The 17,521-nt window shown below is 58.4% G+C and overlaps 1 protein-coding gene across 2 annotated transcripts in view; it reads right to left on the bottom strand.

The window, feature by feature from the left end:
* The window catches only part of PTPRN2 (protein tyrosine phosphatase receptor type N2), a 519,628-nt gene that overhangs the window by 45,805 nt on the left and 456,302 nt on the right, over window positions 1-17,521 (bottom strand). For both annotated transcript variants that reach the window (XM_064487140.1, XM_064487141.1), the window contains one exon: window positions 11,596-11,743. In XM_064487140.1, coding sequence (XP_064343210.1) covers window positions 11,596-11,743 — 148 coding nt within the window. The remainder of the gene's footprint in view (window positions 1-11,595; window positions 11,744-17,521) is intronic.

The following is a 17,521-nucleotide window of genomic DNA, read 5'->3' as shown; positions in this document are numbered from 1 at the left end:
AGCTCGTGGCCTAAGCTGGGAGTCCCGTGAATGCCCAATGGTTAGTGAGAAAGTGCTCTGAGCACCAGGGCCCTAGCCTGGCTGTGAGGACAGCTCGCGGATGACCCCAGCATCCCGGCAGCGGGCCCCTCCGGCTGCGTTCATGCCTGAAGGACCCCCTTTCCAAGAGGCCACTGAGTCAGGGACCAGGGCTTCAAATCTCAGACTTCCATGGCCTTCCTACCACATATCTGACTGTGGCAACAAATGGATTTTAAAATTAATGGTGAACTTGTTTTGTTGTTATTGTGGGACCATCTTGAACCTCCGGGTGAAACACCTGGGGCCTTCCCGGAAGGGCCAGAGTGACGCTGGCCAGAGTCCAGCGGGGGGTGGGTCCACGTAGGAGGGACGGTCCAGCAGACATTTCACTTGGGGGCAAGCCTCTGAACTGCTCTGTGGCTCACGGTTCCTGTCCATCCCTTTCAAAGGGATGCTCTGGGCGGGGGTGCGCTATATTCTCCGAGATGCAAGTCAGACAGCAAGGCCTGGCGGGTTGAGGAGATTCACTCACGGTAACACGCGGGTAGAGGCGAAGCCAGGGCCTCTGAGCAAATGACCCTCTCCCTCCCCCACACGTGGTCGGCTGAATGTCAGTTCTTCGTCTTCCCAGCACAAACACACGTCTCATTCCTGGCAGCAAATTCTACACGAGGACCCAAACACAGAACAAGAATTTTCGCAGCCTCGGTGCTGACATTTGCATTGAGAAGTGGGTGTGTCCCTCAGGATCTCGGTCTGAGACATCGCTCAGGCGCCAGGAAGCACGGACGTGCAGAAATGCAGGTACATCTCCCCGTCTGCGTCTGGCTCTGGGACAGAGTCTTCTCCTCTGACAGGACAGAGCCACGGCTGTGAGCCTTGTTGGGGGTGGGGGGCAGCTCTGGGGGCACTGCTGAGTCTCCCGGGGTGTGCGCTGCTTCTCAGAGCCCGGGGCGCTCAAGCAGGCACCACCGTGCTCAAGGACGCTGCTTCCAGCTTCTCTCTTTCCCGCCTGTCCTGACACAGTGTCGCGTGCATCGCCCCCCTTCTTCCTGGGACGCTGTGCCGTGCGCAGAACAGGGACCACTTTCCTGCTTCAGGTTGAAGCAACTCAGGCCCCAAGGATCAAACACTTGACCTGACAAAGGCCACGGAGCTCAGGGCCCAGACCTGGCCCAGCCCTGCCACCTGCCAGCCAGGTGGTATTCGGGTAAATGCCTTGGTGTTTCAGTGTCAGATTCATCACCCACAATGAGGGCGGTGGCCTCTGACCCCCAAGGCTGCTGTGACGTAAGGCTTCCACAAAGCGCTCCCGTAAGGCCGGGCGCGGAGCAAGGGCTGTGGGAACAGGCTCAGGGTTACAGGCGGCCACACGCCTCGCTGACTCAAAGTCAGCTGAGCCGGCAGAAGTTGTTTACGGTTCACAGTGCTGTCAGCAAACGCAGAGAGAGTCCCAGAAACGCCAACGGGAGACCCAGGTCCCAGAGCTTCTCGATCACGACTGGGGCGAGGAAGCCTTGAGGACAGACGCGCTGGGTCGTCGAGAGGACCCAGAGCTCGGTCGCCAGTGGAGTCAGGGCCATCGTCCAGAGCCTTCCCACGCTCCCCTGACCCCCTCTGAGGAAGGTGTGCGGGGGCCCGTGGCATGTGACCTCAGCCTGTAATGGATCTCCAAGGATGGCGTGCTCCCAGCCCCCCGGTTCTGGCACTCACGCTAAGTGTGCTGACCCGCGTCCGAGTCAATGATCTCCATGTCTCTGGTGGGTGGAGTCTGTGGTGCTGCTGCTGGTCACCGGATCAGGCCTCCGCGGGAGCCATGGGCTGACACAGCCACAGGAGGGCTCTTCATGAGAGCCATCTGCCAGTGTCCCCCCGGGAGCTCCGGCTGCCTTAGCGCTCTGTGGGGATTTAGATTCAACCACCTCACTGCCTGGCGGCATTTGCTCTGCTTTGATGGGGTGGCTGGTGACAGGCCAGCCCTCTGTCTGGACGGTCAGGGCTCCAAGTCTTCAGGGGGACTCACACATCGGGACATGCTCACAAATGGCACCAAAGACCACGGGTTCTTCTCCGATCCCGTGGGTCCATGGATGGGTCAGTGAGCCGTGGATATTCCTTGTCCTTCTCCGTCAGTCTCCTGATTCCTGCCAAGCACACCTGGAACCGTCTTTGCTGCTTTGGACTTGTCACAGTGGAGGCGAAGCAGAAAGTGTTGACACCGTGTTTGGTAACCAAGGCTCTGAGAACTGCTAGATGTCGTGTTTCTCTGCAGCTCTGGGGACCTGGGGACAAGTGTGACCATGAAACACCCTTTCTCTGAAGCGTTTAAGAAGAAAAGCTGCAGCATTCTGTGCAGCGTCTCCTCAGATCAGCACTTGGGCAAACAGGGCGTCTGTGGTCCCAGGTCCAGACACTTGCCTACGTCCAAGACACTGAGAAAACAAGGCTGGATCTGTCCCACAAGATGCTCGCCCAGCGCCTGAGCCGTCCCATGACACAGAGGCTCCCCTGGCTTCCCGGCCCTGAGCACAGCAAAAGCAGGTCCTGGAGTCACACATGTGTCCTGAAATGTGGTCAGACGGCTGGTCTCCTGTCTCGTCTCTTGGTTTCACCAGCATCTCTGCAGATCTCCCAAGCAGCAACCCCAGGCAGGACTGCTGCCCAGTCTGCCATGTGAGCGGCAGTGTGGGCAGGTCACACGGGCTGGGGCACGGTGGCCGCCCCGGTCCAGCTGCACACCAACCTCGTCACCCAGCATCTCCGTGGAAAAGGCCCCTCTTGGCACAGCCCGTGTGCCAAGCAGGAACAGACCTCAGGGCTCAGGGTGTGGCCTCACACCACCCCCGCTACTGAGCGGCCCCGGGCACCTGGTGTCAAAGGTTGAATTGTGTCCCCTAGAAAGATGTGCTGGAGCCCCAGCCCCCAGGACCTCAGGACGTGGCCTTACTTGGGGTCTGTACAGGTGACCGCGTTACAATGAGGTCATATGGGTGGGCCTAATCCAACATGCCTGGTGTCCTTATAAAGGGGGAATTGGGACTCAGACAGGCACGGAGGGAAGATGCCGTGAGGACACGGAGATGACTGCTGTCTGCAGGCCAAGAGGAGGCCCAGGAAGATGCTCCCCCAGAGCCCGGGGGGCCGGCTTTGTCCTGGACACCAGCCTGTGGCCTGTGAGGACACATCTCTGCCCTGGACCCTCCTGCGCCTGGAGTCAGGGGTCCACCCGGGTCCGGCTTTCTCGCGACTTGCCTGTCTGCCCTTTCCACGCGTTTTAACTGCTTTTGGGTCCCTGCTTCTTCAGGAGGAGGCTGACCTGATGACCGGGAAGTTCCCACCAGCTAAAAAGGCTAGTTTTCCACAAGTAATCAGCAAACAGACGCGTGGTGCCACCATGAGCCCGGGAGCAGCGGCAGGGCTGTGTCTCTGTGGGAGGAGGCTCCTGGCACCAGCCTTCCGGCCTCGCGGGCACAGCGGTGCAGCCAGCGCGCCGTCCTTGTGCCCCGAGGCCAGGGTGACTGGGAGCACAATGTGCGAGGGTTTGCTGGCAGCAACGCACAAGAATAACTGTGCACCGTGAGAGCACAGGCGTCAACCAAGCAAAGCCACGCCACCTACACAGTTCCACACAGAGACCTCGATCAGCCAACCTGGGCTATAAATCTCCGTGCAGGGACCGCATCCCACACGGCAGCTGAGATGGGAAGGCAAGACATGAAGATGGGCGAGAACGCGGCCTCCCAGGGCCCTGGCGGGTGGGCAACTCGCTCATGTTTAAACAAAAGAGCAAAAGCCTGTGTTGTCCTGAGCACAATGCTATCACCAGGAACAATCCTGGTCTCCATCTGTGCTGACCGAGGGTAGACAGAGGGCGAACACAGGTGTCACCTTCAACTGACAGTCACAGCCCCTGACAGGGACCAGGCAGACGGGGAGACCCTGACCCCTGAGGACAAGATGGTTATCCCCCCAGGCCTTGCCAACCAAGATGTTTCTGGGAAAGTAAGGGGAGAAAACTTGGCAGGAACCTTGCCGATTACCTTAGTAGAGATTCACCCGTAGTGAGCAGGTGGGAGGATTCCCCAAACACCTCACAGAGCTGACGGCTCACACGGCCCAGAAGGGGAGGGGCCGTGGAAGGTGCCCAGGGGTCTGGGGACGACGTGGCAGGAAGAGGGAGCAGAAACAAGACCTCAGGCGCAGGGGTACCTCTGACCAGCCGTGTGGGTGCGGCGCCCGGCATCCTGCACAGATGGAAACACGGCCTCGGGGTGCCCAGAACAGCAGTGGAAGGTCGATCTTACTGGAAGGAAGGACCTTGGGGAGGGAGGGGGCTGCACCTGGGAGGTGGGTCCTGGCCAGACCCTCACGCTGTCAGGGAGCAGAGGGACGGAGTCTGGGTCAAGACGAAGGAGCCGGGGGACACGCCCAGAAGCTCCCTGAGGCCCTCGGCGCTGGACGCTGCTCCACAGATAAGCCCTCCTCCCAGCAGGTGCCAAAGTATAACCAAAAAGTCCGGTTACACGTTTAGGCCCGGAAGAGGCCTATGGATACAGGCCTAGGTCACTGATGATGCGGTGTGCTGGGCTAGAAGGCAGGCATGCTGGAAGCATCTCTGTTCCTTCATTTCCATCATAAGGTGGCAGCTGACCTTATTCCCAGGGTGGTTTTTCACACAGAACGTTTTCAAACATTTTCATTATCACCTTCCGGTAGTTGTTGCCGAGATGGGGTGTTGGGGGCAGTGCTACAGCTGCGCTCACACCTCTCGGTGGGAGTCCCCTCCTCCGTAGACGAGTTCCCGTGGCTGCTGGAATGAATTTCCACAAACCTACTGTCTTGAAAACCAAACCTCTGACAGTCTCGCCGCTCAGAAGTCTGAGATGAGTCTGGATCCTGGCGCCGGCCGGGCGGGTCCCGCCGCTCAGAAGTCTATGAGTCTGAAGCCGGGTGCCGGCCGGGCGGGTTCCTCCTGGAGGCTCCGGGGCCAATCGCTTCCTCGCTGTGTCTGCCTCCAGCTGCACCCGTTCCTGGCGGGCCCCCCACCTTCAGCCTGCTCGGGGCCTCTCTCTTCTGCATGTAAGGACCCTGGTGATCACCTCAGGACCACCCGGAAAACCAGGCTCCTCTCCCTAAGTTCAGGTCAGTTGATGAGCAAACCTTGTTTCATCTGTAATCTCAGCTTCCCATCATCGCGTAGGAAATGCATTCACGGATCCCCGGGGTAGAATGTGGCGACTTGGCTTAGAAACACCACAGCGCCGAGATCAGCACCACGGCTGTGGACAGCGACAGGAAGCCTCGCTGCCGAGAAGGAGGGGAGAGGTGGGAAGACGTAGAGAGGGGAGGGGACAGGTGGGAGGGGACGAGGGCGTAACTAAGGACAGCCTCTAATTCCGGTTTTCCTGCTACAACAGATACCGTGGAAGCTAAGCAAGCAAGTGTATTCCTGGATGTCCAAACTGAATTCTAACAAGGAAAGAACTAAACTGACAGTAACCTTGAGAGAAAAGCGGCCAAATCATCTCTAAGTTCTTAGTTGCCAAGAAGGAGAATGCTGGGCATTTAATACATAACCAGATGAGAGCATTTTGTTCCAGAGACTCCAGAACGCGCCGAGCCAAAGAGGTGGAAACACGAGAATTCTGCTGACACAGCTGTAGGCATCTTGAGTGAGAGAATGAGAAACAGACATCCCAGGAGACCAGGGTTGTCCACGACTGAAAACATCACACACAAAAGATGGAAGGGGATGGACACAGATGGACACAGACTAGGGGCTCACGTTGCACAGGACGGTTTCAGAGAGGCTGGCACCCCGAGGGGGATGGTGAAGAGAATGCTTTTTCAAACCAGAAAGGACAGAGAGGAGACAGGTAGGGGGTGGACAGACGCTGGCAGGACAGGGGTCACTGGCAGGTTCTGGTTGCAGGAACGGGTTTTACAAGTCCTCTGGGTGCGGCCACAGAGCGTGCTGCCATGTTCACAGCAGCATCCTAGGGATGCAAAGTCCGGTCGCATAGTGTCCCTAGGCCACTGGGTCTTGGGTGCACGACCAGAAAGAGGGAAACAGCAGGTCTGGAAACCAGGCCGTCAGCTCCCAAGGACCTGGCAAAGGGGCCAGACACCTGGCTGGACGGATCGTGAAGACAGAGGGGGCGATCACTGGGGGAAGAGGAGCTTCTCAGGAGCAGGTCACGTCGGAAAACCCAGGGGGCCATTTCAGAACTAAAATGGCTAAAGAGACGTGAAATCCAAAATGCAGTTATGAACCTTGACTGCAACAAAAAACTGCTGTAAGTGATGTAACTGGAATATCTGGGAACATTGGAATATGGGCCGGAATTAATGACAACGGAGAGTTACTGATTTTCTTAGTTACAACGATGGGGACGTAGTTATGCGGGAGAAAGTCTTCATTTTTACGAGGCACGGGCTAAAGCATTTAGCTGTCACGATGCCTAGAACCCACTTTGAGAAGCCCGGCCAATAAATTAAGCACACGCATACGTCACACAAAAGTGGCAAAATACTGAGCAGCAGCTGTGGGGAGTATAGCTGGTGGGAACGCAGGCGACCACCAAATTTCCATTTCAACCTGAGTGTTTCCAAACTTTTGTGATAAAAAGTAGGGGGAGAAATCACATCAGGCCAGAAACCTTGCTTCTTTGCAAAGCGCCCCGGACTGGCCGACAAGGACTCCTCTGGGGGGTCAGGAGGGCAGCGGGGGCGGCCACGTCACCTCCTCACGCTCCGGCTCCAGGGCGAGCGTGTGAAGGGGACGCTGCACACGCGGCCTGCGCTGCCTGCTCCCACCCGCCTGCCGCACAGCAGAGCTGCCGCCAGCGCCTGGCCCACCAACAGCCGCTGGGATGCGCCTTCCTGGACCCGTGTCAGCGTGAGGGAGGCCTCGGAAGGCAGCACCGTATTCATCCTGCGGGAAGTGACTGTATCAACGGCCTGGAGGCGCGTAAACCACGTTTACAAAACGCGCGGATGGGAGAGAGCGGCGGGGGAGGTCTTGTGCTGCCCAGGAATCGCCCTCGTCTCGTTTTGACAAGGATCCGTTTATCAGAGGTGGATGCAGAGTTCAGCCCTGCGTGGCTGGAGGCTTGGGGCTGTGCCCTGTGACATGCCCATGGCACAGGGAACGTAAGACAGAAATGCCCACGCAGAGGAGGGAGCATGCCCCCGCCGTGGCCCTTCTGAAGGGCTGTGATCGGCTGCTTTGGGCACTTAAAACTAGTGTCCATCGAGGGGCCCGCTGTCAGCGCCACCCCCAGGTGCCAGTTTCCCAGCGCCCTCTGAGGGCCCTCCAACGCGAGTCTCTGGGCAGCGTCGGGACAGAAGCCAGGCTACATGAGGTCAGGCGTCTTGTGAGTCTAGGGGCGGAGCCTCAAGGAAAGGAGCTGAGAGGAGGGAACCTGAAGCCTGAGCGGCTGAACCGCATGGACAGCGCAGCCTCCACCCAACAGGCAGCCCCTCTGCTCTGGGAGGCGTCGGGGCGGTGCCCACGGAGGGGTGTGAGCCAGCAGCCCCGGCCCCGCCCCCGCCCCCAAGGACCTGCGCCCTCAGACGCAGCCTGGCGATCGGGCGCCGTCTGTGCTTCGAGGGCGTCTCCCCTGCCCCCTGCCCCACAGATCTCCAGTCTCGGGAGCACGGCTCCTGCCGAGACGTCGTCAAGAAGGAAGCCCTCACAGACCCTGCTGCTGGGACGTCTTCCTTCCAGCACCAGCACACCCAGGCCTCCCCACCCCTAGCTGTTCTGAGGCCGAAGAAAGGAGGAGGAGAACCCGGCCGAGCCAGGGCTCCTCCCGACACGTAACCTCCCCGCCCACTCGTCCTGTCTGCCTGTCAGATCTAGAATCTTCCGTGACTGACTGCTGCAGGCAGACCAGGTCACGCAGATGTGACCAGGCCAGAACGTTCACTATGGGGACTCTGCTCAGGGTTGGGGAGAAACTGTAAAGCGAAGCTTTGTTTGGACAGAAACTGTTTCCTGCGTGGTTTAAGGGCAGCACGGCAGCCCTTGTGCGCCCCAAACCCTCCCTCTGCGGATGTCTGAGAACTGGGTTCATTTTCCTGACACGAGAAACCTCAGGTGAGCCCACAAAGCACGTGCGGGGCAGTGTGCAGTCAGCACAGGGGACGTGGGCTCGAACCCCAGTGTCCTCCTCCGTCCAGTGAGGCGGGGTGGCTCCGGGGGGTGGGGAGGGGCAGGCCCGGGGTGCGTGCTCGGTGGTGGCCTGTGATGTGCTCAGCCTGGGGACTGTGCTTTTCTTCGCCTGCAGTGCCACCCGGGCGACCTGGCCCCCAGGAGGAGCCAGTCCGGAGCCAACCCTCCCCCGACCCGGCCCCGTTTGCTGGGCTGTGGTCTTGTCAGCAGCAATGCCCTAAAAAGCCAAACCATGAGAAACAGCATCACCAGATTTCTCTCCGACTCTACGAACCTCCGTCTTCGGATTTACCTGCTCTCCGGTTCCATCTGAGTGTCTCCGTGTCTCTATCTTGTTATTATAACTCAGAATCAAAAATATTTTTTTGTTTCAGATGGCACACCAAAAACAGCATCATATGACTGTTCTTAATTTAAAAAACATAAGAAAGGAATATTGCATAATTCTTTTAAAAAATTCAAAAAAATTAGAAACCATATTAAATTTTTTAAACTTCTGAGATATCACCAGACCCAGCACAGTGCCAGCCAACGTCTCATACATGCTACTTGCCTTTGCCTTGGGAAGTAAATCGTCGGTAGCTAGAATCTCCAGGCTGTCAGGAATCGAAAAGTCACTCACCCGGACACTTTGAATTTCCCGCCAACCTGCCACTGGGATGTCTTCCAGCCTGGCTGGGCCTGCCCCAGTGCGGGGGGCGAGAGAGACTTCAGAGGGGCACCAGATGCGCACGGGGCGGAGGAGGTGGGAGGCGGTGGGAGGCGGTGGGAGGCGCGGGCCATGGGGCTGCCCTGGGGTCCAGGCAGATGCCCGGGTGGATGTGGCGTGGAAGCCCGGCCACCACTCCCATCTCTGCAGGGAGGACTTGAGGAGAAGCAGGGCCGAGCGAGCTGGTTCCAAGGAGAAGAGCTGGAGGAAGGAAGATCGGGTCTGGTGGGGGTGGGGGTGAGCAGAGATGGCAGGTGCCGGTGAGACCCAGAAACAAAGGCGAGACTACGGCAAAAGAAGCAACTGTGGAGAGAGGATGGCTCCGGGGTTTCCATCCGAGACACGAGGGTGGCTGACTGACGCCCCTGTCAGAGCAGGGGTGTGGGGGACGGCGCCGTCCACACTGTGGTGAGCCAGGCGCCCGCCCGCTCGGGAAGTCCTCTTCAGTGGTGGAGATGGGCCGTGTGGATGCCCACCCTGGTCAACACCCTACGCTCTGTTACAGGCTGTTTCTGCGCAGTCAGGAGTGAATAGCCAGATGGAAGGAAGCAGGTTTTTGGGATGAGGAGGCCCTTCTCCCTGGTGGGTCTGGTGAGACCAACAGGAGTTGAGGCAGTGCCACCCCCGAGAGCCTGCTCGGAAGGGACGCAGGGTGCAGTGTGACAATGCGACCTCCTTCTCAAAGTGAAGACGGAGGACGAAGGAGGGGTGCGCCTGCGGGAAGTGGACCCATGCGGCCGGATGCTCTGTCTCAGCGGGTGTGGGCCCCACCTTCTTCCTGGGCCTGTGGCTTCTCCTCCCACACGACCGGACAGGCGAGAATCCGGGTCAGGCTCCGGGGCGAAAAGGGTGGTCGAATGTGATGGCTTCTTCCTAACTCTTGGCGCTAGAGCCCAACAAAGAGCGAGCTTCCTCTTTGGACCCCTCACTCAGGCCCAAAGATGGCAGCCACGAGGTTCTGGCCCAAGGGGAAGTGCCAGGGCTCCCAGGGCTGGAGCCTCGCCTCACGGCTGAACACAAGATGTCCTGCGTCACGAGGTCCTGGCCTGTGGACCTGCCGCTGATGTGGCACAGCCGGGGCCCGGGGGCCAGCCCGGCTGGAGGGCGCGTGACGGGAGCGCGCCACGTCCCGGTTATCGCTGCGAGCGGCGCTCGGGGAAGAGCCTTTCAACCTGAATGTTTACAGTTCGATACCTGACACCCAAGGAAGCCCCCAGGCCAGGGGGACACGCTCAGCACAGGCTATTTGCCCAAACCACCAATTACTCAGGGTGCAGCTGTCATCGCCCACCCACGCCCCGTCTAGAACCTCTGAGGACAGAGGCCGGCTCGGCTCGCTGGACGCCCCTGTGTCCGTCCGCGGCCCTCGGCACACAGCAGGCACTTAATAAAATCTTAGTTATCGGCGTCTCTTCTCAATAGGAAGCTTAGACGTGGCAACGGCTCCTACTTTAAGAGCTCTTGAGGGAAAACCCCTCAGACGTTACAGAGCTTTTCTGAACACTGACCACACTGTTAGGAACACTTACACCCACGTGTGTCAAGGTTTTACAAAGGCCTGTAATTCCCAGGCTGGCGTCTACAGCAACACAAGAGGGACCCTTTGGCCTTCCTGTCCTGTGAGCCCAGATGAAACCGCTGCCGCTTACCGTGAGGCAGGCAGGGCACCTGCCGCTGCCTCCCACAGGCCGGGAGGACGGCAGGACTGCGCTGTTAGGTGGCACCTGGCTGGCTCCCGCACTGGCCCCACAGGACCGGGCTGGGCCCGTGACCCCGGGAGCACAGCCCCCACGGTGGGTGCTGGTGCTCCCCGTGAGGCCCAGGTGGCTTTGCTGTGCCCTCGAGAACGTCAGCCCGCAAAGTGCGTTCTCTCTTGTTCCCTTACGTTACTAAGACAGTAACCACCCCCACCCCCACTTACCACCCATGAAGTCGGCATCTATGTGACACTTTGGTCAGAAGCCCTCAGCTCCCCTCCCGCTCCCGGGGGGGGGGTACACATTCATCACAGCCGGCCTGGCCTGGAACCTGCTGGAACACAGGAGGCCGGTGCATCACTAGCTGGGTGACAGGCCCCTCCACGGGCCTCTGCTTCTGCAGGTCACTCGTCACCTCAGACACACCCACACCGTACATAAGACCCTGGGTGGCTGGTGTCTTTCTGTGTCTCTGCTTTCTGGTGACGATTCATGGCCCGACAGCAAGTCCTTGGCATCGCTTATGGGGACACCAGATGGCTGAACGTGGCCGGGGCACCTGATCCTGCTGACCCAGAGCCTAGAGTGTGAGGAGGCCAGCAGCATGGCCTCGTCTGACCCTCGCAGCTTTGAGATTTAAGGACGACGGCGAGACCCCGAGTGCAGAGGAGAAGGAGGCTCCCAGGGCACAGACCCCAGCCGCAAGTCACAGAGCAACAGCCAACGCAGGGCTGTCTGCCCGCCCCGCCGCACGGCATCGGGAGCAGCCCGCTGGGCCAAAATGGAGACGCGGGTTCCGTGGTTTGAGGCTGGAGGTCCCCCAGGGTGATGCCCTCCTGCTCTTTGAAGTGAGGGCACAGTCGGCTGGCAGGGAGGGCAGACCAGCAGCAGGAGGGAAGGGCGGTCCTGCTGCGTGAGGGCCGGCAGGCGCGGCCTGTGCCCACCATGGAGGGCCGCCCTCCCGCGCCCGGGGGCCCGCGGGCGGTACGTACAGGTCAGCACAGCCGGGCAGCGGTTCTTGGGCACATTCTCCTCCCTCTGGGCCACGAGCGAGCAGCTGGGCTCCGCCTGGTAGGCGCACAGGGCCTCCCACTCCCGCTGCAGCCGGTTCTTGTCCTCCAGGTGGTCCTCCATGTAGGCCTGGAATGAAAGTGCAGAGTCAGGGACGCCCCAGGACTGGGGGGCAGGATCCTGGACGCCGGGCGGCCGACACGGGGGGCCCACACTTCACCTGCACGGACGAGGTGGGAGCCGGCTGGCACCGGGCCCAGTAAGGAGGGCACAGACTAGCCAGACGCAGCCGGAGCAGCCAAGGCTCCAGCCAGTTCATTGGTTCAGAGATGTTCGTGGCATGGGAACCACGGTGCTGGGTGGGGCCCTGGGAACACTCAGCCATTGTGAAAACAGGCCTCACTCACCGCAGACCAGATTGGATTGACCACCAAAAGCTGGGACAGGAAGTGCGTCCAGCCAGGACCCAGTGAGTTAGCAGGACGAGAGCAGCCAGGGAGGTATGGCACCACGTGCTGAAGGGTGAGGGAGGGGCAGGCAGGCGCACAGGTGTGTCAGGCGGGGGCTGGGGACAGCCAGTGCCAAGGGCACTGGGGCTCTCAAGTCTGTCTGGGGCGTCCAGGCTCTGAGGGACGGGCTGAGGGAGGTTAGGGAGCAGGTCTGCGTCCGCCTCTGCGTGGGACATACAGGAGAGCCCTCGTCTCTGCATCAGAGACAGAATAAACACAGAAATATGAAACAGCCGGAGCAATGCCACGCAGGAAGGAAACCGAAGCTGCGGCCAGCCTGAGAGCACAGGGCCAAACCAAAAGGTGTTCATGGCCTCAGGCTGGGAAAGCACTTCTGCATCGCAAGCCTCATCTTCTCATCCTCCCTCTCAGAGAGCCACTAGCCACCGACAGACAGGGCGTTGCAATCACTAGAAATCGGTCACACGTTCCGGGGCTGGGGAGCTCAGACCCGTCCCTCCACAGGCTGCCCCGCTCCCATTTCTGTTTACACGGAAGTCACTTTTCTTTCAGTTGGCCCACTTTTCTCAATCCTCTGGGGCGATGCAGTCAAGACACAGGCTGGCTCTGAGGTGCTGCAAAGCGTTGGAAAACAAAACAGCACAGCAGATACCTGACCCTCGGCCACTCTGACCCTAATTTTCCAGGGCACTGTCTGTTGGCAGTGACACTTGGAGAGGCACACAGGGAGCCAAGGGTCTCCAGACGTTCTTTCCACAGAGACTCCCGAGCCAGCCGCAGTGGTCTGTCCACTCGGGAAGTGACTGTGATTTTAAGGAAAACCAGAACCAGACTGGGTGGCTCTACTGCGTTCAGAGGCGTAGCAGTCTCATCCTGTGGTGTCGTGTTCAGCAAAGTAAAACACACACAGGAGTGCACACACACGCACATGTGAGTGCACACGGGCACACAGGGCTCCAGGCCTCTGGAGCTCAGGCACCCAGTGTTCACGCCCTTCCACGTCCGCCCCGACCCCTCTGTCACCCAGCTCAGGTCACCCGGGGGCCAGGGCTCCTGCGGTCCCCACCCCCACCCCCGCCCTGGGCCGTCTGCTCACCCGCACCCACCCCAGTGGACACAGAGGCACAGGAAGAAACTCAAGCCAGACAGTCGGGCTGGAGTCCCACACGTCTCAGTGAAGTTTTGACCACAGCTGACTTGAACTGTTTTCTATTATTCACTCAATTAACACCAACTCTATCCATGTTGGTCTGACCGGTGTGTCTATCAGCACGTGTGAGCAGAGCCAGGGCACAGGAGCCGGGGAGGAGCCACCCTCGGGGAGGCCTGGCCCAGCCGCTGAGGCCCCGCTCCCGCAGGTGTGGCTCCGGGAGGCCAGCAGCGGGGCCCCTGCTCCAGTCACTGCGGGAACCAGCAGATGGCTTTTCGCACAGATGACCGAGACCTGTGACCATGCACGCCTCCTCCGGGCCACACCATGAACCTCAGGAGCTCACCTCCGTTGGGAACAGAAACATCGCAGCTGTTCCAAGGCCCGCCCTCCCTGCCAGCTCCTGACCCCGCCACCTCTGCCCACACAGCCCTCGGGTTTCTTCGGGTCGGAAAGATGCAAATTTAAGTGGTACAATCTAGAAAATGTGAACGACAGTCTGCTTTCTTTGGGACAATCATTATGGAACATCTGATGCATATTTTTTGGGCCAAAGTTACCCTAATAAGGGAGACACTTCTGCCTGGTGTAACACTTAAGTTTGTGCAAACTGACTAGCTTATCTGCAGCCTAAAGTGTGGTGTGTGAGGGTCCCCGGGAAGGAGAGGGCGTTCTGGATGAAGTGCTTTTGCAGTGACTTTTCTCAAGATTGGTTAACACACAGTTTTACAAATGGATATAAAATGGTTCCTGGCCAAATGATTTTAGATACTCACTTTTCTTTGGAAAATGTTCTGTTCACAAAATCCATCATGAACGAATGAGCTTCTTTCAATAAACATGATGGATTCTAAAATGACGAACCCCGGCGGGTTTAATCTAATCTCATGTTGTCTGCAGGAGGGGCATTAGGTATCACCTTAATTCCTGTAAACGGCAGCTGCTTAAACGCTCACTTTATCTCAGCTCTGGAAGGTGAGATCACGCGCAAGCTCGCTGGTGTTCCTAAACGGACGGCAAGAAATAGAAGCGGGGGCTCCGGCAAGCAAGCGGCAGTGTCGGGGGCGGAGACAGTGTTACGAGCAGCGGGACTCTGTTTTCCATTGAGAATTCGGTCACTAAAGACACTCTTGGCTGTATTAACACTGAGATAAAATCTCCATCCTCTCAGCCGTGTTGCTCCAGCAGCCTGCCTCTGCCCGGCTCTGGCCGTCTCGGTTTGATCTGTTCTGTGTTTTCCTGTTAATATTTTCGCTCTGGGCGTCACACGGGTGTTGTTCCCACTCGTGTCTTAGGAGCCTTTGCTCTTCACGTTTGTGGATCAGATGCTTTTCTTCTGAGACACGAGAGTGTGTTTCACGTCGTCTGCGGGGAAGCGAGGCCTTGGTCGTGAAAGAAGGTGTTTTAAACAAAACGAAAACTGCCACAGTAACAATGCTAGGCGGCCCCTTCTCTCGAGGGTGTGCGAGCGGGCGCGGCGATCCTGCCCAGACACCACCACTCCTGGAGTAATCAGGGAAGTTAACGGGGCATTTAAACACCAGCACATTCCCCCCCCAGGCCGCAGGTGTTCAGAAAGCTGACGTTTAAAATCCTTTGTGTGCGTATGTGGGGTGGGTGTGGGGGGGCCGCAGGAGGGCTTAATTTAAAAAAAAAACTAACTTTTTCTTCCATAAATAGTGCACACAGAAAAGAACAGGAGATGAACGTGTGCAGAATGAAAACAAAGGCCGCTGATACCTCCCCAGACGAGCTAACCGAAAGGCCGCAGTGAAGCCCCCTCTCCCGGCACATACGTGGGCTGCTTCCTTTTTTGTTTTTCTGCTCTGAAAACGGCTGCTTAAGCTTTGGATGACTCAGCATGGTAGGATTTTCTTACTTAAGTTGAAAAGCTGCTGAGATGAAGCTTGCATCCTACCCACAGGGAAACCAAGGCCTACGGAAGTTAAGCAACGAGCCCCAAGCACCCGCAGCCAGGGCACCCGTGGCTCGGATCCAGTGTGCACAGTGCGCCGGTGTCATCCTGCCCCCACACGGCCCCTCTCCCTGCACGGCCCCTTCAGTTCCTCACAGGGCACCCAGGCCTGCATCTCTGGTTACAATACTGCCGGCTTCAAAAGACACCAGCGGTGTCCAGAGCAGCACTGTCCTTTGTCCAAGCTTCATGTCACTAACCTACCACTCTGTCCCAGGGAGACTCCCGTTGCAGCCCTTCCCCCGTCACCGTCGCTCCCTGTGCCTCGTTCACGCTGACCCCCCCGTGATGACTCTGCCCAGACCTCGAGGTCAGTGCAAACGCCACCTCCACCCTCACACCTGCCGCCACCTCTGTGACCCCCCCCTCCCTGCACCACCCCTCCCAGCACCATCATGGAAACGCCCCCTCTGTGACACTGACCCCGCTCTGCTTCGCGCTGCAGCTGTGAACGCCAGGACCTTCCTCTTCTAGTGAGCTGACCTGCCCGAGGGTGGGGCCCGTGTCTCATCCACTTCGCACACAGTCAGGATTTGTTGAATGATTGCTCGTAACCTGGAAGATTCTATAAGTAGTCTGCAGTACAGGCAAAAATTGTGTGTTGATGGCTGGCATTCTAGAAGCTCCGCCTTCGAGTTTTCTGAGGCTTGGAAGCACTGCTCAAGAAAAGCACCGTGAGGGCCTGGGAGCGTGTCATTAAGAATTTCCTGCTGCCTCTCCCTTTCCGAGCTGTCCGAGGAACACCTTCACAACGCACGTCAAGTAGGGGCCACGTCCTGATGTCCCCGCGACAACCCCAGGGCACAACAGCAGTTCAGAATGCTCTCCTCCCAGACTCCCCTGCTCGTTAGCCTTCAAGTCCAGGCCTGGCGCTGGCTCCCCGAGGCCTCTCAGGCCTTCTGCGGCTCCCGTGCCCCCAGTACGCACCTCTCATCTGGGACACAGTACGTGCTGGCACCAGTGAAGCGGGCAGGGTGTTTCTAGGACCTGCCTTCCCCAGGGGTTCTGAGCTCCTGGGGGTAGGGACCGTCTTACTCACCTGCACCGCCCTGCACGCAAGGGAGCCCTGAGACACGCAGAGCAGAGCCCTGGTTACACGCACTGGACGGGAGTCAACATGTGAAGGGGCCACCACGTGCACCCTGGAAACCTCAGTCCCAGGAAGAGCTGGGGCTCAGTGTTGGCTGATCCAATGTGAAGAACTCAGATCAATTACAAGTGACCCTGGTTCTTTAGGAACATTTGGAAGCATGTCTTTAATCTCGCAGTTTTTCATTACACTCAGCAGTATTAGGGGAGACCGAGGTGGGGGTTCTGAAGAGTCTTGGCTGGAAGGACGCAGCCCTGGTTTCTGCGCCCCTGGAATCCGTCAGGGGAACCTGACTGGGGCTGGTTCCTGAGTGGGAAGGTGTCTAGAACATTCCTGAGCTGTGAGCCTTTCCAAGGCCTAGGTTTGACGCACTCACATAAAAGATAACCCCCAGCTCAAATCATTCACGGAAAAAAGTCCCGAGGTTTCAGAATGTGGGTTTTCCAAGTTTGGAGCCAACGCACGCTGGCCGCCACTGACCCCATGGCCTCCGACCACACAGGGCGTCTACAACAGGGCCGATGGCGGACCCGCACTTCTGAGTGTCTGGCCCCTTGAGCACAGCATCAGCTTTCTTACTGCATGAGAGACTAACTCAACCTAAGGCTTTCCTCCTTAATCTTATTTCCGACCTCGCACTTCCAGCTCCCCACCTCACACCCCTTTCCTAGCCTACATGATGGGACGATTTTTAGGCCACAAGGCCCACATGCCACCAGATGACTTTTCAGGAAATGCTCTCCGTGTGTCGGACAAACCAACTGGCTTCCACATTGAACAGAATCATTTTACACAGAATCCCAAACCTTTGGGACAAAAGTGTTGTCGTGGTTAGCAGGCGGAGACGTGCGTCCACAACGGGTTAACGCAGCCCAAATGTTTCCTGCACTGTTTTCTGATCAAACTGTCAACACCTTCAGGTCAAGAGAGCGAGTCCCAGGAACACAGCGTGCCTGGGGTGCTCCGGAGCGCAGCAGGGTTTGCTAATGGTCACAGGAGCCGTCTGCACCTTCAGGAGGCGATTGTACCCGTCACTCACAGCGCCTTCACGAGTGCTGAGGGGAGCTTCCGGCCGGGAGGCAACTCTAATAAAATGGAGAAGGCGTTGGGCTTAATTTTGAAAGCATTCTTAACAACGTAATAGACACAAAGTCTGGTCCCCACTCAGCGGCTTTTGGGCCGTGCACTCCTGGGCAGACCACCAAGTCTCGCTGACCCTTGA

This window comes from Camelus dromedarius, chromosome 7 (genome assembly GCF_036321535.1).
Source record: "Camelus dromedarius isolate mCamDro1 chromosome 7, mCamDro1.pat, whole genome shotgun sequence".
NCBI lineage: Eukaryota > Metazoa > Chordata > Mammalia > Artiodactyla > Camelidae > Camelus > Camelus dromedarius.
This window is presented reverse-complemented; position numbering and strand designations above follow the sequence as displayed.